We start from the raw sequence: 25,252 nt of genomic DNA on the forward strand, positions 1-25,252 counted from the left end.
ATAATATATTGTTAAACATTTTCCCATGGACCACTAGTGGTCCGTGGACCACTGGTAGAGAAACAGTGCCGTGCACTCTCATTTTTCCCTCTCTTTCTCTCTCTCCTCACAGACTTGGCTCTTGCAGAGCTCATGTGACACTGTAAATAGGCCCATGTAATGAAGCAGAACAAGATAAACAGTGATTTTAATTGTTGAAGAAAAACTCCTTTTCTTGCTTGCTTTTTTCAAAGGAATATCTGGTTATGGTGGGTGATTTTATTCTCTCCCTCGTGTGTGTGTGTGTGTGTGTGTGTGTGTGTGTGTGTGTGTGTGTGTGTGTGTGTGTGTGTGTGTGTGTGTGTGTGTGTGTGTGTGATAAAAGAAGTGCATCCACTAATTCCTCTCACTGGCAATGCATTAAAAGGCACGAGGTCGAGAAAGGAGTATATAGACCAGGTCTTCACACAAAAAGAAAGAGAGGACGACTTAATACAGCTTTTCATTTTTTTGCCTCATCCCTCATTTCGTTTTACCGTGAAGTGACATTTTCATAAAACAGGGGTGGTATAAAAGGGGCGTGAGAGAGAAAAGGAGGGAGAGGGGAGAGAGAGAGAGAGAGAAATAAAGAGAGAGAAAGACAGAGAGAGAGAGCATGAGAGAGTAATGGAGAAAGGGAGAGAGACAGAGAAAGAGGGGGATGGTGGGTTCTCTCTTCTGTGCACTTGGGTGATTTCCCCTCGCCTGATTTGCAGTGACAGGCTTCCCAGCATGCTTTGAGCAGCCCTGAACTGCTGCCGCAAACACATACGCACGAACACGCACGTACACTCATGCCAACACACACACACACACACACAAACGCGTGTGCGCCGTGCCCGCATAGATGCGTTCGCACTCGTGAACACACATCAAAACAATCGCACACATAAATGTATTTCATAACCTAATTGGATTTTCTAGAGCTGGCTAAAAGCAGGGGTGCGTATCATTGTTAGAATGGAGATTAAATCACAGAATTTGTGCGAGTCCCTTTGGTATATCATTAAGAAAATGAGGCGATGTTAAAGTAATGTGTTGAATGGCCTTGCAATGCCATGTTTTTACCTGTGTGGAGGGACGTGATCACTACTATGTAGGGCTGCACCTATCAATTATTTTCTTCCATTACTTTTTCCATTAATTGAATAATCAAGAAACGTGTTTTTTATATATATATATTTTTTGTATATATTAACAAATCGATTAACAACTTTTAAGCGATTTCGTACTTCGTTGCACAACAGGGTTGTGCAAAAATAGTGAAAATTGCAGATTTACAAGCTCACAACACTATTTTGGTGTCTTAACTTTTCGCCTACAATGACATGCCCAAAATAGAGACAGATTATTAATCAATTATTTTATTAAATTACAGATATTTTTTTTATAATCTACTAAATAGATTAGTTTGATTAACTGTTGCACCACTACTACTAAGCATTTATCATGTTTTATCATGTAAATAAAACACCCACTGACGAAACCAAAAGCCATCACTGAATGTGTTCAATCCTCATCAGGCCTTCACATGTCACAACTGGGACTGTCTAACTGGAGGAGAGGAGGAGAGGAATGAACCAAGAGGAAAAGAGCAAGAGAGAGAGAAAGAGGGAGAGTTTGAGAGCTACGACTAAAAATACCCCATTCGCTTAAACTGACCTTTATGTGTGGAGAGTGTGATAGTGATGGAATAGAGGGACGGAGCACAGAAAAAAAAGAAGGGGATGGTGAAACGGGGGGAAAGGGAACGATGGCGCGTAATCGTATGTGTGTGTGTGTGTGTGTGTGTGTGGGGGGAGGGGGGGTGGAGAACAGCGACAGTGCCCTCTCCTTTCCTCTCTTTCTCCCCATTAGCTCTCGCTGCTGTCCTCGTCCTCCGACCATAGAAGAACCCCTTCGTCTTCCACTTATTACCAGAGCGGGCCTGGCCACACGGAGTCACCGAATGAGGGAGCGGGCGATGGAGGACGAGAGGGAGAGAGAGAGAGAGAGAGAGAGAGAGAGTGATGGTAAGAATATCGATTCCCCATCGTTGGCCTGTTCTGCTGCGGGCCTCAGGGGCATGGGTCTGCAGGCTGGATGGAGCGGGGAGAGTGTGGGGAGGGGGGTGGGGGGGGGGGGGTGTAGCGCTCTGCTGGGGGGAGGGGGGGGTGAGAGCGAGAGGGAGGGGGAGGGGGGTTGGTGCGGTGTGGCAGCTGAATCCCCCCCGGTCTGTCTACTGAGGAGCACGTCTGATTGAGCAGCAGCACGCTAACATGCACTGACAGCCTGGCCTGTGAGGGGGCTGCCCTCCCTGCCTCCATCCACAAGCCCAGCCCCAGCCTTAATGCACTGCCCGTGTGTATATATGTGCTCCTCTATCAGTGTGTGTGTGTGTGTGTGTGTGTGTGTGTGTGTGTGTGTGTTTGTGTGTGAGACAGAAAGACATGGGTAGTGTACGTTCTTACCATGATAATCTCTGTAGAGCGCGTTGGTTTCCCTTTCGGAGCCTTTGAATGATTCCAGAGCGATGGCATTGTCACACAGCCTGGTTATCCTACCCATTAGAGCTCTGTTCTATAGGACCAAACACAGAGAGAGAGAGAGAGAGACAGAGAGAGAGAGAGAGTGTGTGGGGGGAGAGAACACAGAGGTGAGTGTGTTACTTGGGCAGGTAATTAAAAACCTCCTGACGAGCCATCGGTGCTGCAATTAAATTAGGTCATCATTACCAGCCACCAGGTCACTGCTGCCCACCACTTAGGTGAGGCTGGTCAGGCGGAGAGGGGACTGGGCGCTGATGGGGGTGACACAGGTTATAGAGGGAGGGGAGGGAGGTGCACGGACATAACCATTAAGTGAGCATCTACAGTACAGACGTGACACAGGACTAAAGCCACACAAGTCTGAAAATTGTTCTACTCCATCCAGCAAATAAAACTTGCCCGTGCGCTTGCACACCCTGTGCTCATTCACACACCCAAACACAGTGCGAGGGGAGGGGGGGGGGGGGGGGGGGGAGAGAGAGAGAGAGAGAGAGAGAGAGAGAGAGAGAGAGAGAGAGAGAGAGAGAGAGAGAGAGAGAGAGAGAGAGAGAGAGAGAGAGAGAGAGAGAGAGAGAGAGAGAGAGGCTTGAGGAGGAGGGCTCCCCCTACTGGTTAGGACAGTCACTTGACAGGGATGGAAAAGAGTGACAGAGTACAGTAGAGGAAAAGATGCAGTGGAAAAAGGGGACAAAAGGGCAGAGGCATATTAGATAGACAGAAAAATGGAGGAGAGGAAGGAGAGAGGGAGAGAGAGAGAACGAGAGAGAGAGTGAGAGAGAGAGGGACATTGGGATGAAGGGAGAGAGGGAGTCCTGTATTATTCATCCTTTTGCCTCTTGAATCATTCAGGTCCTTATCTCTGTGTTGGCTGCCACAGCCTAATGCAGTTTTCATGCCTTCATGCAACCCCCCCCCCCTCCTCTTTCTTCTTCCTTTTCATTTTTGTCCTACTTTTAAGTATGCATATCCTCCAGTCAGTTCTGTCAGCCCTGAAAGGCTATCTGAGGTCAAGTCACACATATGAAAAGTGTTTGGCCAGGCCAAATTACTCAGCACTATACAGCAATGTATTAAAGGCACAGTGAATGTCTCCGTGATTCAGACAGTTGACTAAAACTCTCTTTTTCTTGAACCAGAGGGTAAGGACGCCTCTCCTATGTTTAGCTATTATCTACATGGTCAAATCTTCAGTGAGATAAATAATATAGTATACTAAATAAATACCCTGTATTTTGGGTATTTCTCTGCAAATGTTCAACATTTTGCGGAGAAATACACAGAAGACAGGGCATTTCCTTGACCACACTATATTATTGATCTCCTCACATCAGAACAATGGGATTTTGGTTGTAAAGTTTTTATTTCATTTAACTATGAGAGTGTACAAATATAACAAATGTAACCAAATGTACACTCTCCAAGTTACAAATGTATCCATTAATTAATGCTGAGGATTTTACTGTGTAGAATAGATGATAAAAGTACAGATTAACAGGGGAACCTCTGTAGTGCAGAATCAACACTAGTAACACTGTAAGTCTTTGCTGTCACAAACATGTCAGCACAGACTTCTTAGGCATGGCAGTAGGAAGGGTAGTACCAGGTCCTTCATAAACACACATCGACTCGGACGACACGAACAGCACAGGAAGAAAAGAAAGAAACCTCACCTCAACATTAAACCACATGAAGCCAGGGAAAAATAAACGATATACAAGCACGAGTCACAACCGTAGATCGGCTATTTTTGGCAAAGATATTTGGTGTAGAGGGAAAAGGAGGGGGCCAAAGAAGTATATACGGTTAAGTGCTTAACATGCTTTTCCATGTGTTATCCATAATAGATAAAGGGGGCTAAAAATGAGAGGCACTTCAGTTCAACTTCCAGCTCATTATGAAGGCCTATGCTGGCTCAATGAGCTCAGATTCCATCAGTGTAAATCCCCTGAATGTCCCCAAACCTCAGCTGACCACCACTGCCTGACAGAGTCCAGTGAGAGCCCAGGCCTTCAATAAGCCATTAATAACTGGAACTATTGATGGAAACCCTTGTTGAGTTGTTTGGCTCTGACTGTCGTTGTTGTTTGCCATACTTATTTACTTGTTCTACTACCTCAGGGCGTGTTTGCCTGTGCTCCACTGATTGGACAAGACGCATAGCAGTCAGCTACTGGACAGCCCTTGATTCTGACCTAGACGCAACACATTACTCTTAATCACATGAACCCTATATACTATATATACTATACATATATTTAGTTTTTGCTGAATCTTCGTCTACTATGACATGCCAAGAATTGGGACGCTAGAGTTCAAGAGGGTGTGGAAGATGTGATTGTTATTCCAATACATATTGGTGACATGACCGCAACATAATGGATTTTTATGACATGAAAACATGGAATCTACCTAGCATAAGTAGAGCCGATATTTTTGGGAGTCCTGGACCTAGACCACAGATTACCGATGTTTTGACTGATATTTTGTCAAAAAGCGCAGAATTTTCTAATCAACTTTGATTTGAATGAAGTTTATATTTCAGAACATTTAACCTTTAATGTAAAAACTAGTAAATATAAAATACACGCAAAGTTTAACCACTTAAGCCCTATTCAACTACGCATCTACAAAGCTAGCAAAATATTTTTGAAAACTTTGGACAATGTTCACCTATTCAGCAGCACCATTGCCCTTTTCTGCTGCTGCAGGTGTAATGCAGGTAATCAGTGTGTTGCCAGATTTTGCAAGAGAAACAAGCGGCCAGAATGAAAACAAGCCCAAAAGACCCAACTAGGCAAAGTTTTACCACTTAACATTGGCTAATTGAAAATAGCAAATCTACGAGCTCACAACGCGTCACATCGTGACGCGTTGTGAGCTTGTAGATCTGCTATTTTCATGTTTTTAACAACAGAAATCTGGTATGGGGGTCCCTGGCACAAAATATTTTCAGATGGAAGTCCGCGGACAAATATATATTAATCTGAGGGTCCTTGAGATGAAAAAATGTGGTTTAAAAAACATTAGGAAGCAAGCCCAAATAAGCAACTAAACTTGAAAAACAAGCCCAAAGTCGCTTATTATAAGCAGACATGGCAACACTGGTAAACAGGAAACCCCTTGATATGGGGCTCCCCACCATAGACATATAAAGGTAGACGCCTCCTCTGGCTCTGAAGCGTCTGTATGGCGGACACGCTTCCGCTTCCTTGGGGGGCAGCTGGAAATTTCCGCGTGTGTCACAGAAGGGGGCGTTCAGTAGGCCAATCAGAGGCAGGTGGGGGCGGGACAACTAGATTCTGACAAGTCCTGGAAAAGACGCGCTGTGGTTGGCCAGTAGTCAACACGCTGTGATTGGCCAGTGCCCGTTTCCCCCGGAAATATGGCGGCCACCATACCAAACAGGTCGCTCCAACGAACTGCAGAGGCCAATGAGGTATCTAGGTTTCTATATCTATGCTCCCCACCCCATAGACACATAAAGGTAGACGCCTCCTCCGGCTCTGAGGCATCTGTATCTCGGGCGCCATTTTAGAGAAGGCAAGCTTCCGCGTATGTCACAGAAGGGGGCGTTCGGTAGGCCAATCAGAGGCAGGTGGGGGCGGGTCTTTTCGTAACCCAGCCCGTAACCCTTTAAGAGGCAGCCGCGCAGCAACAAGTCAGTTAAACGCGCTTTGATTGGCCAGTGGTCAACTCGCTGTGATTGGCCAGTAGTTGCTTTGAGTGGCAGCGTGCCTCCTCTAAAATGGCGGCCGTGATACAGATCGCTCCAACGAACTGCAGCGGCCAATGGGGTATCTAGGTTTCTCTATCTATGCCCCACCCCCCCTACTCCCCTAACTGGGCGTGGGCGTGGCCAGGTATAAGGTGAATAATGACCTGCCCTAAATAGGGATGCTAGGTTTAAAGTGGTTAAAATGGAGACACAGATACAGATGTTGTTTAAATAAATTATATATATATTGGTTTGGCTCTAATCATAAGGCCCTGGCATGTACAGATATAGATCAAGTTTACATGGGTAAGAGCAAGACAGGTAAATAGGACCGCTCAGTGGTTTTGAGACCTTTCTAGAAGCCCTACCTACACCACAAAACAGGGCTGCGGCCCTCCAAACTCCCTTCCTGAGAGCTCTGGCCATGCAGACAAATGCAGGCCTGTACATTTGCATGTCAGGTCTGAGGACATCGCTTACTGTAAGCAGCAGGTGAGGTGGTACTATATATGGGTGCATTTTAGAGAGGACCACATATGCGTGTGTTTGTGTTTATTTATGGGTGTGGTAGTGGGTGTTGGAGGACCAAGCTGGGACAAGCCTAATGAATGTTTCAGATGGACTGTGGCACTGTGCTGCTGTGAGGAGGCTTTCAGTGAGTTACTCAGCTTCCCAAGCTGTTCAATAATGGATGAGGACCCCGGTGCTGTCTCAGCCAGCTAGCCCACACCACTACCCAGTCTAGACTGTCTTCCAAGGGCCAGACAAACAAAAGCTACAGTCATTATCTAAGCAAAAGACACTGGCAGAAAAGTGTCACACACGTGTCTGTCCTTAGAATAGCAGCCATAGTGGGGTCATTAACCACCACCATCAGTTGATCAATTGGATTCTTCTCTTAAGACAATGTCCGATTAATTTCACTGTGTTAAACAATAACATGGTCATTTTGTAGATGCCCTGTGTTAACAGCCTCTCATTACCTCCATGTTGGCTTAATCATCCAACACCTGATTCAGGCCAAACTCCCCCCCCCATCTTCTCTCCCCCACTCGTGCACCTCTCTCCCCGGGGGTGGTGGAGAGGGAGGGGACGGATTAAAGTGTTTGGAGCGCAGGGCAGAGAGGGACAGTGGGACTGCTCCCTGCCACAGCTGACATCTGCTAGTTAGCCACTTTAGCTCTTTCTGAGGAACTCTAGGCCACTGTACACTGAGCCTACAGGCTCGGAGCCAGAGAATGTTGTGTGTAACACAGCTGTTCTAATCTAAGCGTCGGGCTGTGACTTTGAATAATACGGATTCTTTAAAAAAAAGGTGCAGTTTCCGTACATCCTGTGGTGTATGAGGAGTGTGGGAGTGAGGCGTAAGATGTTTTAAGTCGCGACAGATACAGAACATCTCTAAAAAGTCTCAGATGGCTGTTGTGTGGTGAGTATGGTGGACAGTTTGGGGGATGGGGGGGGGACTGTGCGGTCTGCCATATGCCTGAGCAGATGACTCCACCTTCACACTGTGAGGCCAGACTGGACACACACACACACACACACAAACACACCCTAAATCCTGAGTGTTACTTAAGGGTCCATTTTTACACTCTCAGAGTAAAATGAACACTCAGTATTTTACTGTATGGAAGGATATTTCTAGAGATGAATGAAGAACAAAACTCTCTCTGTACAGTAACAGCCGCAAGCAATTACAAGTCAAAACAAACAAATATAGATTCAAAACAGTCCTGAATGAGGTGTGCACTCGACTGAGTCTGGACCTGACGCTTGGAGGAAGAGGCCCCTCGCAGGCCTCAGTCATACCAGGGTGGCATTGAACCAGAGGGTCAAGAGGAGGCCCCCACAATCAAAGAGAGTAACTTCATGCCCCATTGAGGATGACACAAAGCAAACTTACATGGGCCAAACATACACAAACACACAATCCTTAGCGACTTCTGTCAGTTAAGCGCTATGAGACACTGCGTGATTCTTACCGTGGTTGCAGGACTTGTTGTTAACCACTTCAACCCTCTAGACTTGGTAAAACAGACCTTGAGTTGGACTGCTTTTTTTCCATCTACACCAATTCTCTTTGCCACAAGTAGCCAATCTACAAGCTCACAACGCATCGTGTTGCAATGCGTTGTGAGCTTGTAGATCTGCTGGTGTTCCCCCCCAGAATATGGATGCTGGGGTTGAAGAACGGAACACTGGTGTGAATAGAAAAGGCTAGTCAGCTCATGAGAAGATTCCTCTTCTGAGAGTGTGTGTATGCGTGCATGCGCGCGAGTGCGTGTGTGTGTGTGTTTGGTGTCAAAACACTGTCTCACCTGGATGAGGTGTGAGGGCACGGTAACTACGGCAACGGAGAGCGATGACCTCATCAACGCGCGGAGTCCGTACAGAAACGTGGTGAGGGCGTGGCTGTGTCTGGGGTTGTCATGGCAACACAGGTCGTCGCCCCACAGAGCGGAACCCATAGAGTGGAGCCCGATCCGCAGGACGTTCCGCGACTTGGACTGAGACATTTACAACGAGACAGTGAGACAGGATAGAGAAACAGATCAACAAGTGGAGAATTAATGCCACGTCTTGTCATTTTTATAGCTAATATTTTAACACAGCAAAGAGTTGAGTACAACATGTCAAATTAACATTGAGGTGCACAGAAAACACTTGGATTCTTTCTGGAAGGATGCTGTTGTGTTGAGTGGAGCTCAACATCGCTGGGAGGCTGACTGGACAGTGCTGCTCACCAGCACAGGCCATCCGAACACAGTGCCTAAACGTGATTGGACACAAGCGCCCAATCACAGAGGCCATCTGACACAGGCACAATGGACCTGTCAGACAGGCTTCCAATATGGCCGCCACCCAGAAACCCCGGCACATTCTTGGCACCACCGAGAATGCTCTGCAGCCAAAGGGGCCTGGGTAAGGGTGGAGTGCCTTCCCTTGAACGTCCCTCCTTACCAGTGCACCACCACCACCACCACTTCCACCAGATCAACGGTAACCCACTCTCACGCAAAAAAAAGAGACAAAAGTATGTTGGTCGCCAACAGTGATGGGGATATATATCACTGAAACACAGGGACAGGAGGAGCTTTTCCACACCGTGAGAGGTTTCTAACCTTTAGTACAATTGCCTTTTATCTCAGGTTTCTTCAGGACAAATCCTGATTACTTACATGCGAGCCAAGGGTGATTAACAAAGATCTGGCCTCAAATCTGATTTATTTTCCTTTTTTCTCTCTCCCTCCCATTCTATCATCTTGGCCCCTCCTTAAATTCACCCCAGCCACAACTCCTTGTTTCTCTCTTCCTCTCTATACAGTATGACCTAATATGTGTTTAGTTCTGAATTAGAATCAAGGGCATCTAACACAAATAAACCCCATTGTGTCCACACGTTTCCACCATTGGCTCAGGGTTTCCCCAGGCAGGGCTCTCTCTCTGGGCTCTTCCTTTACATTCACCCTCTTGCCATTCAACCTTACACTCTCTTTCCATGCCTACATCTTATCACACTTAGGTATTATCTCCATATATACGTCTGCGTGTTTGTCTGCACGTGTGTGTGTGTGTGTGTGTGTGTGTGTGTGTGCCATGCTCATTATTAGACTTGCCCTCTCTTTGTGTGGAAGGCTCTGCCTACTCAGGTCTCGGACCCATAGAAAGAGAAATCTATTTCTATGTCTGGAGCCCAGCATGAGGGAAACAGTGGCAAGATGACTGTTGCTGTGGCAACGTCAGGAGGCAAGGCCAAAACTAAACTCCTATAGTTTTAAGCCTATAGGAAACCCAGGGAACGGTGCCAGTATAGCCCAGCAAAAAGGGCCAGAGGCCAACCACATAGGCTACAGCCAGTCTGGGACCACAACCTAATCACCAGCCGGCTTCAGCAACAGAGTCACAATCCTGCTGCCTTTCTCCTGTTCCATTCAGCCTAGAAAGATTTCATGCACATGTTTATCACCGAATGCTTAAGACCTACTTGAATCTCTTACTTTAACCCCTTAAAACCCGGAAAGCACCCGTGTCATTTTATACTTTGGCTATTCAAAAATAGCAGATATACAAGCTCATAGCGTGGTGTGCAAATCTTTGAATATCTTATATATATATCTTTGTTTTTTTAAGTGGACATTTTAACTCAAATCTATGCTTCGGGGGGTCCCTGGAACAAAATATCTTGAGATGGCGGTCCACGGCCAAATACACATAATTTTGGGGGTCCTTGACATGAAAAAGTTTGAGAACTACTGATATACTGTACTGTAGCAACATAAGTATTTTCAGAAAACTGTCAGAATCGGTCTCGGGTCTTAATGGGTTAAAACTCGAATTGAAATATGCATTAGGAGGACAACTGGCTGTAACAGTTGATCTAGTAAATAAACACAGATAAACAAACTTCCCCCCACGCGATCCCTGATCCCCCATACTGAGCATTCTTGTGCCAGTGCCTGTATCGCTCTGTGCCTGTCTGCATTCCTGCGCTGTGCCAACAGCGCGACAGGCAGGACATGGTGCTTTGATGATGTCAGCAGTTAATCTGGCGTGTGAGTGACAGCACTCGAAAGGGATGGGGGAAGGGTGGGGTGGGGGTTCGGGCGTACCGGGGGTGAATCGTACATGTCAGTGACAGGGGGAGAGGTGGCTCCAGGTGACGAGCAGAGGGGTCACAGAATGTAGGTGAGTAACACACACACACACACACACACACACACACACACACACACACACACACACACACACACACACACACACACACACACACACACACACACACACACACACACACACACACACACACACACACACACACACACACACACAACATACAAATGCCAAGAGAGACAGACGAGGCCAAGGACATTTCTGGCATTCTGCGGAGGATTGATGATTATTAAAAAGATGTGTGTCAAAGCTAAGACACACGCAGCTGGGATACGCAGGTGAGGCCAAACCAGGCAGGTGAGACGAGAAGTAAACAAGGTGCAGTGAAAGGCTCTGTGATCACAGCTTCAGCCCTGGGAGACAGTCTCTTACTCATATTCTGCATGGAACACATGCTAGCTTAACCACTTAAACCCTTTATAGATATTCACTGACCAAGCTCACAATGTATCGTGGACACAGCGTGCTTTGAGCTTGTAGATCGGCTATTGTCACCGCGCGACACCGTCGTATGGTTCAGTCTTTGTTTTTCGTTCTTTTTTTTTTTCTTTTTTAAAAAAATGTAGAGTAGCCAATATTTTTTTTACCCCCATTTTCTCCACAATTTAGTTGTTTAGTAATTAATTCTTCCCCACACACATTTCTGTGTTGTCACTGCTGTTGTATCCTACTGACTTACCTGCCAGTGAGGAGCCCCCACCGAGAGGATGTAGGGCCTTCGTCCTACTCCTCCCGCCCAACACTCCCCGCCCCAGCCCGTAGGAGTACGTGCAATGACCAATGTCACCCTCCCCACCCGGCTTCCCACCCCCGAACACTGGCCAAAATGTGTTCGCATAGACGCCCGACAAAGCCGGATGCAGTGTTGGGCAGGGACTTCACCACTGCGCCACCCAAACGCTCATGGTCTTTATTGTGGCAACTGCACACAACACTACCACACAAAGCGATTCAACGTCAATGGGAAAAGGGAAAGAAGGTAATCAGAACAAACAGACATCACAGGTGTTACGCCAAAACACATATCAACATAAATGACACAACACTACGCATAGCGTTCCACAGCATAATCCCCCAATGCATTCCCATATTCAAATAATAAATAAATGATAAATACATTTTATTTGTACAGCATCTCTCAAAACTGTGTGCTTTACACAAGAAGCAACATACACATAAAATGCAGATACATTAAAATAAGGAGGAATAAGCAATAAGCACACTTCCTTGTGCCCAGGGGCAACTTGGGAAATCAACATACCGGTACCCTGTAGTGAGCTTCACACACCCAGTGTTGAGAACAGTGTTTTGTTCATGATTTTGAAACCTACCGGTAATCTTTTGGCATTTTTTTTTTATTGTTCAAATTGTTAATTGTTTGGCTGGTTTGGTTCATAACATTATTCTGTGGTGTGACAAACGGAGAATATCCTGTATATTATTACTGCTTTACAGGGTCTTTAATGTTATGCCTCAATTATTATCTTTTCATCTCATTGTACAGCACTTTGGTCATCATTTGTTATTCATGTGCTTTATTAATAAATGAATCTGACTAATTTCGTGCAGGTGAAATGTTTCGTGAGGCCTCTATAGCTACAACAAAACAACACAAAACAAAATTCAATTCAGATCGTAAGAGACCTAGTGTAAACAGTCTTTAAGACTCTTACCGGGGTAGCTGCACCATCAAAGCCCTGCTTGTGTATGACCTCCTGAAGTGACTTGAGCAGCGTGGAGTAGGACTGGACCATAGGACTAGAGAGGATAGAGAAGAGGGGAAAGGGTGGCCGTAGTAAAATTGATATGCCTGATTTAGTCTTCGTCATACGATGGTGTCCCACACCGAACATAGCCGATATACAAGGTCACAACGCATTGCAATGCCACACGATGTGGACTATTTCCAGTGTGGGACAATGGCATGCAACAAGGTACCTGTATATTTCAGGCTCTAGGACAACAAAAATGATCAAGCAATGGTTAATGGAGATCTAATTCAAACCAGTTTAGATAAATCCAGGCCAAGCCCATCACTGCAATGGCCTAATCCTCTATGACGGCAGCATGTATCTCCTGACGGTGCTTTTCTTTAACCACTGAAGCAGACAGATGATCCATATCAAGAGATCCAATTAATTTATTTGGTTGATTAAATTACAATGTGACTGGTCCTCTGTCAGCTCCCCATGGATCAGATTGTGCCGAGACAGACAGAAGACAGACATGTGAGACGCACGCACACACAAAATACACAACTCAAGAGGGGTGAATTAATGACCCGGTACAATCACGGAAACTAGCAGGGAACAGCATTTTGGGGTTTAATCAAGGGTAGGATGTGCACCACTGTCAACTAAACAGCCACACCAATAGTTAGCAACCGTCCTGAGATAGCGTGCTGCTGAGCCAGCCATGTTGTCAACAGCATGGCCAAGAGGAATGTTAACCCTGTCATTTTACACAGAGCCCTCCACTTAAGAACACCCCACCATTGTAATGACCACTCTGCACTGAGTCGCAGTGGGCTGCTATGTGAGCTGTCAATTTGACCGGCAGGCTACAAAGGCTGATGCCCATAGATTTGGTCTCACACCAACAGCCCCTGCATAAAGAACAGTAATGTACACTCACGACACATGCGCTCGGGCCAAGTATACCCATGTAGTCCGTTACAATTATTCAGCCAAACAATTGTGCCTCCTGACCCTGCTGGGGCTAATGATAGAGCTTGGTTCTGTGAAAGAGGGACACCTACCCACCAAGGCCTCTCTGGCCTGGGGCTTAAGAGTGATATATACTTAGTTGTGCGCTGGTGTCGCGCCAGGAATATAGTCGATCTACAAGCTCACAACGCGGCGTGCTGCGGCGCGTTGTGAGCTTGTAGAGCAGCTATTTCCGGCACGCATCACGGCACGCAACCAAGTATAACGCTGGCTTTTAGGGGGCAGGGATGCTTCAACATGCCATTGAGCAGGAGGCTGCCCCTGCCCTGGCTCCTCAATTTGGCCACCATTGTGTAGGAGGGCAATTGTGTTTCCGAGTGTCCCCACTGGGCACCCTTCATTCAGGTAGCGATGAGGTCTAGGTGCTTAGCTACAGGGGCTAGCACGTCTGCTAATTAGGATCATACACAGGGAGGCTTCTTTAGCTCAATGTTCCTCTTTCAGTAAGGGGAGAAAGGGGGGGAAGGGGGGGGGGGTGCATGGTCTTAAACAACAGGATCTGTATCACCTAGAGAGCAATTTGTGCCAATTATGCCTTCAAGTGAAATGGAGCAATTTAACAGCTAGGGTATCAACATGGGGCTGTGGCCACGTGCAAGGGGGAGTAGCCTGCTTAGGAGTGTGCGGTGTGTGTAACATGTTGAATGTGTATGTGTGCGTGTGGGATACTGTATGAGTGAGTGTGTGTGTGTGTGTGTGTGTGTGTGCGAGATTGAGTCGGTACTGGGGCGTGGCTGGGGGCACAATGGAGCAGTGCAGGTGTAGTTTCCTGCTGTCAATATGTCTGTCAAATCTGTAACCATTCAGAGGCAAGGAGAGCGGTGCTCTTGTTGACTATATCAGTAAACCACCACACAGCACTGCAATGGGGAGGTTATTTTTATGTTTTGTCCCATTCACAGAGAATAATCATGTAGGTGCTAAATGGACGACCAAGCATTAGCAACAAAAGGTTGTCCATAATGCAGGTTTTTTTTCTTGAAACCATGAGGATACATCTAGTACATGTAGCATTTTGAGTGTGTGTGTGTGTGTGTGTGTGTGTGTGTGTGTGTGTGTGTGTGTGTGTGTGTGTGCGCGCGCTGCGTTAAAGGGTCTATTTGCTGAAATAAAAGCTGAGGGATTGCTCAAAGTCTCCATGCTCCAGATTGCTGTGTTTACCAAGCGTGTGTGTGTACGTGTGCGCTTGTGTGTTCAGTAACTCTCTAAGTAAAGAGCCTGTGTGACCTCTAAACCCTAAATACACTCAATCCTGGAGAAATCAAACAAAGTCCAAGCAAACAAGAAGACCGATATTTGAATAGAAGTCCACATCCTTTCAAAAAGACTGACTGTCTGAGGCCAACCTCGAGCCATCTCCAAATGGAGGAAATGTCACCCTATTTTTTTTAGATTCATACTTTATTGGCTCATTAAACCTCCTAACATGATTATAGTAGCTGGCGGTTTGCTTCCCACCAACCTGTGTACAGTAGCCTTTACCAGAGAGCAGGGATAATGAACTGATCAAGTCAATTAGGCATAAACTGTAACAAAATACATATAGTTGAAACAGTAACTTCTATAAGAATACACTGTGAAATTGAAACAAACTGATCAACTTGTACATAATACTTATAGTTATTGCCAACACGCCTAAGCAACTGAACTGAATATAATGATAGAGAAAAAAAGCTAAATCGCTTTTTTCATTTAGACAAAACTTCTACATTTTCATTGATTTCTGTGGGATGGGAGGATGGCTGATTTAAGCAATCACACCTGGCCTGAGTCAAACTAATTGGAGTCTGAGCAAGGTGTGACTGCACACCTGTTGTGCATCGGCCATCACGCACACCACAATTTCATTTATTGATTTTGCTACCAGGGGTAGGAAATGCAAGTATACTGTGCCTGTGTGTCATGGCGAGTTTGCCAAATATAGAAATCCCAGAAACGAAGCGCATATTACGCCAGGGTGTTTGTCTGCTTGTCAGACTGATTATTGACTAAACCTAATTTATACTTTGTTGCACAACAGTGCCGCTCACCGAAAATAACATGATCAGTTATTTTTAGCAAGTACCACCATCATACGAAGCAGTATCAATTAGGCTTTAGGCATATAGTGGCTGACAGGTTTCTACAGTATGTGCTCTTAAGATTATGTTGGTTCATCTGTACTGTTACTAAACTTGTATTCTGTGGATGATGTCATGTCTGTTTATCCGGGTTCTGTGGACATTGTCTTGTTTGTGCAACTGTGTTTTGCGGACCATGTCGCATCTGTGTATGTGTTCTCTGCAGATGATGTCTCATTGGTTTCCCTCTGTTCTGTGGATGATGTCTTGTCGTTTTACCTGTGTGCGGGTGATGACAGGGCAGTAGGTTCTGGAAGGCGGAAGCTGTGGCAATTGGCTGCCTGACGAATTTCTGGCTCCATCGTCTTGGAGACATCGTAGTAGTGTCCAAATCTGGATGAGGAGGCCAGTGCAGTCTGGGGGGAGGGGTCGTGGGAAGTTGCGCTCGTTTTAAGACTTTATTATGGTCTGGCATTAAAGTACATTTAGAAATGACTGTGAGTCACCCCTGCAACACACCCATTTGCTTTCAACGACAAATGAAGCTCATTACATACAGGTAAAAGTGGGAAAATTCATCTTCATTTGCTTTTATAAGTGTGCTTGACGATACTATGGTAAAGTAATTGCATTGTTTCTGGGTCATTCCTCAAGATTCCTACAGAAGAGAAGTTAAACAACCAGTACGGCCACACTCTTAATCATTTCTTCACATAAATGTCCACTTCTGGCTGTGAAAACAAACGAGTCTGGGACGCAGGGGAAGGCGGATGTTTTCCTGCAGCTGAAAGAGAGAGTTTTAGCTCCTCTTCCCCAGAGAAAGCGGGGACTCCATTGTCAGAGGGGCCCTTAATCTACTCCTAATCTGGATTAGGGCCCCTGGTGTGTCCCTCTCCTGGCGGGACGAGGGGGTCAGCGGGGCAAAGGAGGGGGTCAGGGGCTCATCTTCTCTTTGTGAGCGCCGGCAACCTGCTTAGCGTTCCATCCCCGCCCTGACGGCCTCACCTTTGATCTGATGTCTTCATCGAGGGAGTGACACAGTGGGCCGAGGCTAGAGAGGTGTGTGTAACGGGGGAACTAAGCGTGGACTCTAGGGGTGAATTTGGGATGCAAATCCTTTGGCGGGGGGCTTACTGGAGGTTTGTAAAGACGATTTTACAGGGGTACGGGGGAGAGGTTGAGGAAAGAACACAGATATAAAGAAGTTTCCAGGGCGAGAGAAAGAGGGAAAGGATCCCCAGGGACACACTCTGTGTGCTGTTAATCCACATAGCGATATGGATTATAAGACTGGTGGGTAGGGGGGCGACTGCAGAGCAGTAGAAGGGGAGGGTTAGCTCTCCTCAAAGCGGAAGAAAGAGTGTAGGGCTGCCGACCCTCGCAGGGGGAAAGGCAGAGATTTGGGGGAAAGACAGAGGAGCAGGTCTGGGTCACAGGGTTGAGCGGGCAGACATGTCAATGCTTCGGCTGCGAGTATTCCTGTTTCCCAGGCTAAGCAGGGGTGCAAGCGTGCGCGTATCTGTGCATGTGTGTGTGTGCATGTTGGGAGCCAGTGAAAGCCTACCTATCGCCAGCTAAGTGTGAGTAATCTGGTGCAGCTCTGAAAGGGGAGGCTGAGGCCTCATACGCTCGACAAAAGGAGTTTAGAAGCTGATGGATTTAGTGGCTGAGACAATTGCCAATCCCTATGACTTGAGAGGCAGTACCGTATTCTATCATTGACAGACATGCACTAAAAACTTAAAGAAGCGTGATAAATCGTTGCCTACATTCTATACAAAATACCGTACTTTACAGTAGTACAGACATATTGACACTGTCGGGCCAAAATCTTGTATCTCCATATCTTTTATGTGTTTTCATAAATGCATCGTAAGACAGTGTTGTGTCAAATTAACAAGAACAGCAGATCTACAAGCTCACAATGCTGTAGGAGTAGTAGCGGAAAGTGTGTTTTGAAGAAAACACAAAATGGCGGAAGATCTCGTCATGCAGAAATGGGCGTAACCTATTATAGGGAGTTGTGTCATGATGATCCAGGATTTTGTTTTGGGAAACCTACAGTTCAAGAGTTATAGGCCAAAACGTGAACTTATAAAGCGCCACCATGAGGCCGATTATAAACAATCTGGGTGGAGGTTCTTTCTTGGCCTACTGGGAGTGTGCGTGCAAAGTTTCATGCCGATTGGTCGAGCGGTGCCTGAAATCAGCTGTTCTAAGACTCACATACACACAGACGGACAGGGGCGAAAACATAATATCCACCTCCCGGCCGCTCCGGCCTGGCGGAGATAATAAATTAAAATAAACAACCATCAACAATATGTAGTATAACAGGTGAAATTGGCTACCTGCACTTTTGGAAGGTTCTGATAACGCCAGGCAATCTTCATGGACTCCTGACTGTCCTTAGGACCACACACATGCATTTGCCCCTCCATTGGGTTGTGGCTGGCGATGTCATCCAAAATGGGAGCTGGCAGTTCCTACGTAGAATGACACAGTGAAAATAATTGTTAATCGGATTCATATGCTTTTCACTGTGCCCATTGAGCTGTTGTTTATGAATTGTTCTCATAGGCGTGTAAAATTACAACATGGTGCTTTGCACAAACCTACTGAAACCAAAGCTAGACAGTACACTCAGCCATGGCCTGTTAAGATTAGCATAATGTGAAGCTAACTGTGAAAACACTAAATGATGTGATATATCCCCATAGGGAGTACCCCTCTCTTAATAACCCTTTGATATGTAAAGAGGGGGTAAGGTGGTGACCCCTCCCACTATCAATCAGTGAGGGTAAGCCCCACCCCCTGTATGCTGTGAGGCTGTCAGCTTCTGGGGGTCTTGTCTGGTCCTCTTCAAACAGATGCATCCGGAAGCACCTATGCTACCCTGGACCTCTCAGACACCCTCGCACACCCCGACTTGTCTTGGTGAATGCTGAGTGAACCTCTAATAACTGCTGGATCACTGACCTGAACAAAGGAACCCAGGCTTCTTACCATGAAGTGGTAGCCCTTCTAGAAGGCCTCGTATCCTGTATTAACCACTTAAACCCTGTATACTTAGTTGACTGGTGTCCCCCAGGGGTCTATATTTGGACCTTCCTTTTTTCCATCTACACCCAATTTCTTTGGTTTCTTTTTTTTATTGCCTTATTAGTCCCGGGGAGGGAATTCGGTTTCCGGTTTCAGCCAGCTGACGGCTGCTCAGATGTTTATGCTGAGCGCTCTGGGGGAGCAGTTACGGGTTAAAGGAGAATTTCAGACTAGCCTTTTTCTTACAATTTTTTTTCCCCACAATTTTTATCCCACGATTTTTGTAACCCCTATTTTTCACCCAGTGCCAATGCCTAAGCATGTAATCCTGGGCACTACTCTCCCTCTGCCAGCCTGGGGAGAGCCCCGAACTCAGCTCATGCTTCCTTCAACGCATGAGGAGTTAGCAGACCGCTTCTTATCACTTAATTTCCCTGGTTGGACGTAGCGCGTGGAAGGAACACGTTATTCCAACCAGTTCCTTTACCCTCCATCAGGCGCCCCGGCTGACCAGGGGGAGGCAGTATAGTGACCAAGATTACAGCATGTTTTTGTAAGGGTACCTACCCTAGGGGACACGGGGAGAACATGCAAACTCCACACAGAGTAGGCCCTTTCGCCAACCCCACCTAGGGTATGGGCACTGATGACGCGGAGGGAATCGAACCCAGGACCTTCTAGCTGTGAGGCGACAGCGCTACCGACTGCGCCACTGTGCCTTTTTCTTACCTTTACATGATATTATTATCCTAGGACGAGTGGTACAGTAGAAATATTTCATAACTCCATCCCGAGTCCACCGCAGCTAAAAACCTGAGCGGAAGGCCCATGCGCTAGATCGCCTATTTTCATCGCGATTTTTTATATATATTTTTGTTGATATCTGACGTTCATATTGACAGAAACCTAGCCACAGTGTTTTTGTCCCAAATGGGCCGCCGTAGTGTTTACAAGCTGACATGAATGAAATCACGGGTGAAATCTCGTCTTGCGAGACTTCCGGCGGGGCGCATCTAACACACACAATGTGGCTAGGTTTCTGTCAATATGAATGTCAGATATCAACAAAAAATAATAATACGCGATCTAGCACACGGACCGTCCTCTCGGGTTTTTAGCTGCGGTGGGCTCGGGATGGAGATATGAAAATCTTCTACTGTACCACTCGTCCAAGGACATAATAACATCATATAAAGGTAAGGAAAAGGCTAGTCCGGAATTCTCCTTTAAGTGCCTTGCTCAGGGACACTTCGACACAAGGTGAACCGGTCACTTTCTGATTACCAGACGGCCTCTCTACCCAATGAGCTACGGCCTCAATGGAACTGTAAGTGTTTTACTGTGTAGGTTTGCCTAGAGGTTGCCTGCATGAGTTAGGATGTACGTAAAATGTACGATTTAGGTATTTAGCGGATGCTTTTATCTAGAGTGACTTTATAATATTTCAAGGACCCCTATAACTCTGAATGTGTACATGAAACCCTTACAGGTCCATCTAGTTCCATTTGTACACTCTCAGAGTTACAGACCTTTAAGGGTCCAATTGGAACCCCCTCAAGGAGGGCCCCTGGACCCCACTGTACCACTGATCTATGGTTTCTCACTTGTCAAGTAGCTCAACAAGTCCTTGACTTGCCATTGGTGTCTAAGGTCATGAGTTCAAGGTATGATGCAGAATACACATGCTATTGCCTACATATGAACAGTGCTGTGTGTATTATTGATATATGATTTTAAAGATATTTTTAATTTAAGAATTTTTCAATAATTATGGAGATTAAGGCAGAAGGGCTGTCATGGGAACAACTTGATGGCAGGGCACAGGACCAGAGAGGATGGAGGAGTTTCACCTACAGTATGTCCCTCTGGGAATTTGCCCACTTGAACTTGAACTTGAACTGATCCCTATTCTGGGTGGGAACTTTCGAGGAAAATAGCAGATCTACAAGCATACAACGTGTCACAACATGACATGTGAGCTTGTAGATTGGCTATTTTCCGCAAAGCAATTTGATGTAGAGGGAAAAAAGAGCACACAAAGTACAGAGCCAACTCAGGTCAACTTTAATATAGAGTGGTTAAAGGCTTCTTGTATTTGTAATTTTTGTCTTCCTCTTCTTACTCATTTTCCTCTGCTTCCTCTTCCTCCTCTACTTTTTCCTCATCCTACCCTTTTTCATCTTGCTGCTCAAAATGCCCTCTCTGCCGACTTCTCCATAGGTTCGTTTAGCCTCAGATATTAGATTTTTTTTTTTTATCATCACAATACGATATAACCGTAACAATATTGATATTGGTCATACATATTGATATTTGATTTAGTCCATATGGCCCAGCCCTACTGTCAACATGGTTATATAATAATTGTGCACATTGTGGTCATCCATACCTGTAGGATGTCATCTGGATCCTCTTGAGCTGACGCCACAAAGAGTTCATGCCCACACACCACTCCCTCTGCCAGGAAGTACTTTAGGATCATGCGAGAGTAGCTGTCATACCGGTCCTCCTCTAAAACAGAACAAACAGACAAAATCCAAGCGCAATTGGAGCGCAAACACACAATGTTGATCCAAACAAACACGCACAGAGGAAAATGTCATACCGTGCAAGATAGTATACATCACAGGGAGATCCTAAGAATGGGGTTCCACTGTTCAAATAACCTAAACATCTTCCTTACAAAGAAATAAAGTATAGAATGCATCAATACCAGAACTAGTCTCTCTGCTCTGAATGTCCAACTGGATGCTGCGGTTCACAGCCGCATCACAACGGCTGACTGTAATTGATCTAAGGACTGCTTTCTTGCTGACCCTCTTAGGAACAGATGAGGGTGGGAATCAACATTGGCATGAGAACACAGGTGTCACCTTGCTACCTGGGTATCAAATGGGCATGACACCTCCAGCCCTACTATAACGGTCTCCACAGAACTCCCATCCACTTTCACCACATCACATCCTGGACGGATCGAGAAGGTGTGAGAGGGAGACACCTGTCTGGAACATTCACCTGACCCCCTCCCTCACAATCCAAAGGTGTATAACTCCTGTTGTCAGGCCAAATGACAGAGGTAGACGCAACTAGGGCGGGATGTTGATTCTGTCAAAATGTTACTTGTCACACACCTCGCTTTCATATACAGATGTATGTATGTGGGTTTCCTGTGCTTTTCATTACCATGTGGTCCTCACACTGTCCACATCAAGAGGGTTGACTGACAAAACCCCTTAACAACAATAGCTGTAAAAAATCTAGTAGGAGGTGTGCTTACTGGAGCTTAACCGAGCTAATGAGTGCTTCAATACATGATACATCCCACTCCTTCACCCACAGGTAGCCATTCTCAGACCACACAAGACAGCCACCCAGCCATTCCAAACCCCAGGACCACAGATAAAACTAGCATCATCATTCTGAACCCTCCCATCCCAACCCAGCTGGCCACATAACTCTGCCCAGCATGCCACTGCTGCTTCCTGTCACAACCACCATTTTGTTAGGATGTCATAGGCCTCTCCACACAATGACAAACAGTGGGCACAAGGACAAAGGCAGCAGTGACAGTTTAGGGTGACAGGCAGGCATACAAATGACAGCTTGGGAGTGACATCCTGACGCGTCATCCAGGAGCATCCGGAGAATGCCCCCCCACCCCCCGGCATTCCCAGGTTGTGTCCCTCACCTACAGACTTAGAATGTCTCAGGAAATTCCGCGGCTCTTCAATTTGTTGTCGGTGGGGCTCCCTGTTCTCTTATTGATGGGTTTCTAGGTCAGCGGGCCTTTGTGGCTTTCAGTAGTCCCCACAAAGGCTCCCAGATGGGCCCTCTCAAGATGGGGCCTATTGTGGCTGTGTTTCTATGGGAGCCTTACAAATGGAACCTCCAGGAGTCATTAGGCTGTCGAGGCGGGGGGCAAGGGGACGGGAGGGGAGAGGGATATAGGAGTGACAGGGAGTGGAGGTTGGGGTGGGAGGGAGGCAGGGTCATATCTTTGAGGTAGATCAGTCACTCTGGACAGTCATGGGGTGATATGTTTTTTTGTTGCTCGTGCTGTGTAAGGTTTGGTAGCGGGAAGGATGCTTCTACTGAATTTGCCTTTGAACAGCAGAGTGGGAGTGGGAAAGTCCTGAATCATATCGCTAAAGCTGGAGGGGGAGGAGATAGAATATCTAGGTCAGAGTGATTGCCCCCTAGTATGACTGTCTACTCTGGACTCTTGAGTGTTTTTGTAGCCAATATGCAGCTTAATTGCATTCTGTCTGTCTCTCTCTCTCTCACACCATACTTTGTCACTACATGTCTAATCACTACAGTATATAGTATAGTTTCTTATAGAATGTGTCTAATTACAATGCCTTGTTCAGTCAAGCTAAATAGTTCTCTCTCATATTGTCATCTATGGCACATTTATGACATATTCAACATTAGTCAACGTTTTTAGGCAACGCACAACTCAAAATTATGAAGTTATACCATGCTAAAATCAATGGAACCGAACCACACGTGGTCATTGAAACATCAACTCAGAAGCTTTGTTATTATTAGTTGAGAGATCTCCAGCCAGCAGCCATACTGGGCTCGTCCCACACTGGATGACAAATCAGGGTGGACAGCCCAAGACACATCAAAAGCAAACAACAAGCAGTCTGATAATTTTATGTGCGACTCACAAACAGGCCATCGCAGCTAAGAGGGGGGAGTCTGTGGGAGACGAATGCCTGAAACAACTAACACAAACAAAACCACACTGTCAACTCTCCCACACACACATGAACAAAGTAGACACACAGACAGACAGCACATGCACAAGCATTCACAAAATAAAATGAGCATGTGCGCATACAGATACACACAGATGCACCGCTCTTTCACAGACAAACACAAGTGAACACGCGCACGCAGATTTCACCTTTACTGTGTCTCTCATTACCAGATGAAACCAACCGTACATTGATTCACAAAATGGAAGGGAAGAACACATTAGTGTGTAATCACTGACTCCTGCATCGATTGGGGGGATGAATTAAAGGGCAAAGCAATATCATCAGTTGGTATAGGCCCAGGCTATACACAAATTACAGCTTCAAGGCAAAATGAGACTACCTTCACCTTACTGTCTACCAGTCCATGTAGCCTAGCCTGCGATGAATGATAATAATAATAATAATACATTGGGAAACATTTGTGTCCCGAAACTGTATTTGCTTTGAATCTAATACCATGGCTTATATAATATGGCAGGGGATGGGCATATTAATTGAGGTTCACAGCATGAGCATGTCCACCTGGGATTCTAACCAGCGACCCTCAGGTCAGGTCGGTCTATTTGTCATTCTGCAACATAGTCCCACACTCCAACTGCAATCCCACACTCAAACTACAGAGAGCCTTACAGCAGCCAGCTAAATATACTGAAGCGTGTAGTAAAATCATCAATGTGAAGTGGAGTGCTTTAATAGGGATTTTTTTCTGGTTGGATTATGATCCATAGCCGAAGGCTACATTTTGTTCATTATGATCCGTTATGGACAAACCAGTAGGTTAATAAGAGCTACATACAATACTCAAATTATAACAGAATTGTAGCATTATTGTCCTTTATACTAAAGCTAATTTTCTTTGTAGCTTCAACCGACAGTAAGCCATCTGATGTTGCCAATCACACACCAATTTTAATTTATGGCCATTCATTTGGCATGAAAGTGAAAAACACAATGATATTGCACTTTTCATACAGTACTACTTGTCAACCAGTGGCAGAAAGGGCTCAGGAGGTAGAGCGGCCGCTTGGGAATTGGAGGGTTCCCTGTTCGATCTCTGGCTACCCCTGGGTTAGTGTCGAAGTGTCCTTAAGATACTGAACCCCCGATGGCTCCCGATGAACAGGTTGGTGCCTTGCATGGTTTCCTCTGCCGTGAATGTGTGTGTGGGTGAATGTAATGCACATTGTAAAGCACTTTGGATAAAGGAGCTGTATGAATGCACCATTTAACCAATAGGCACCAAGGTTTACATTTCTCAATATAAGAGTAGGGAGACCACTGTACGTACTGTAGATGTGCTAGTTATATTGTATTAAGATACTCTACCATACGGCTTGGTTAAAATAAAATTGTATGCATTCAAATATGTTCCATATTGGAGCTTTAAAGGTAGGGTAAGTGATTTGCGTTGGTTAAAATAATTGTTAAATAGCTCTATATTCTGATAGTACTCATTGCTATAGAGTGTTTGTTCAGTATTAGGAGTCTCCTTGTCTCTCCACCTCTTTATTAAACAGAAAATGCATTTTCGTTTCAGTTTCAGTTTCATTTCCAATTTTATCCAACCAGGACAGAGAACTCAATCAGGATACAGATTAAACAAGTGAAATTGGAAGTGATGACACTAAGAAATGAGCATGCAAAATTGGAACTGGAACACTATACAAATTAAGCTTAAAAATGGGTACTTTCTCCTGATTGGCTGAGATTTTGACACCTA

At 45.7% G+C, this 25,252-nt stretch overlaps 1 protein-coding gene across 4 annotated transcripts in view; it reads right to left on the bottom strand.

The window, feature by feature from the left end:
* The window catches only part of elp4 (elongator acetyltransferase complex subunit 4), a 69,798-nt gene that overhangs the window by 39,607 nt on the left and 4,939 nt on the right, over nucleotides 1-25,252 (bottom strand). For 2 of the 4 annotated variants that reach the window (XM_080425519.1, XM_080425518.1), the window contains exons 3-8: nucleotides 21,153-21,274; nucleotides 18,073-18,207; nucleotides 16,001-16,137; nucleotides 12,609-12,693; nucleotides 8,583-8,771; nucleotides 2,469-2,577 (exon numbers count right to left, since the gene is read on the bottom strand). In XM_080425519.1, the coding sequence (XP_080281645.1) occupies nucleotides 2,469-2,577; nucleotides 8,583-8,771; nucleotides 12,609-12,693; nucleotides 16,001-16,137; nucleotides 18,073-18,207; nucleotides 21,153-21,274 (777 nt within the window). Of the gene's footprint in view, nucleotides 1-1,845; nucleotides 1,946-2,468; nucleotides 2,578-8,582; nucleotides 8,772-12,608; nucleotides 12,694-16,000; nucleotides 16,138-18,072; nucleotides 18,208-21,152; nucleotides 21,275-25,252 lie in introns of those variants that run through there. The other 2 variants (XM_080425521.1, XM_080425520.1) reach the window with 2 other exon arrangements.

Source organism: Gymnoscopelus braueri (assembly GCF_963280865.1).
Source record: "Gymnoscopelus braueri genome assembly, chromosome: 1".
Lineage (NCBI taxonomy): Eukaryota > Metazoa > Chordata > Actinopteri > Myctophiformes > Myctophidae > Gymnoscopelus > Gymnoscopelus braueri.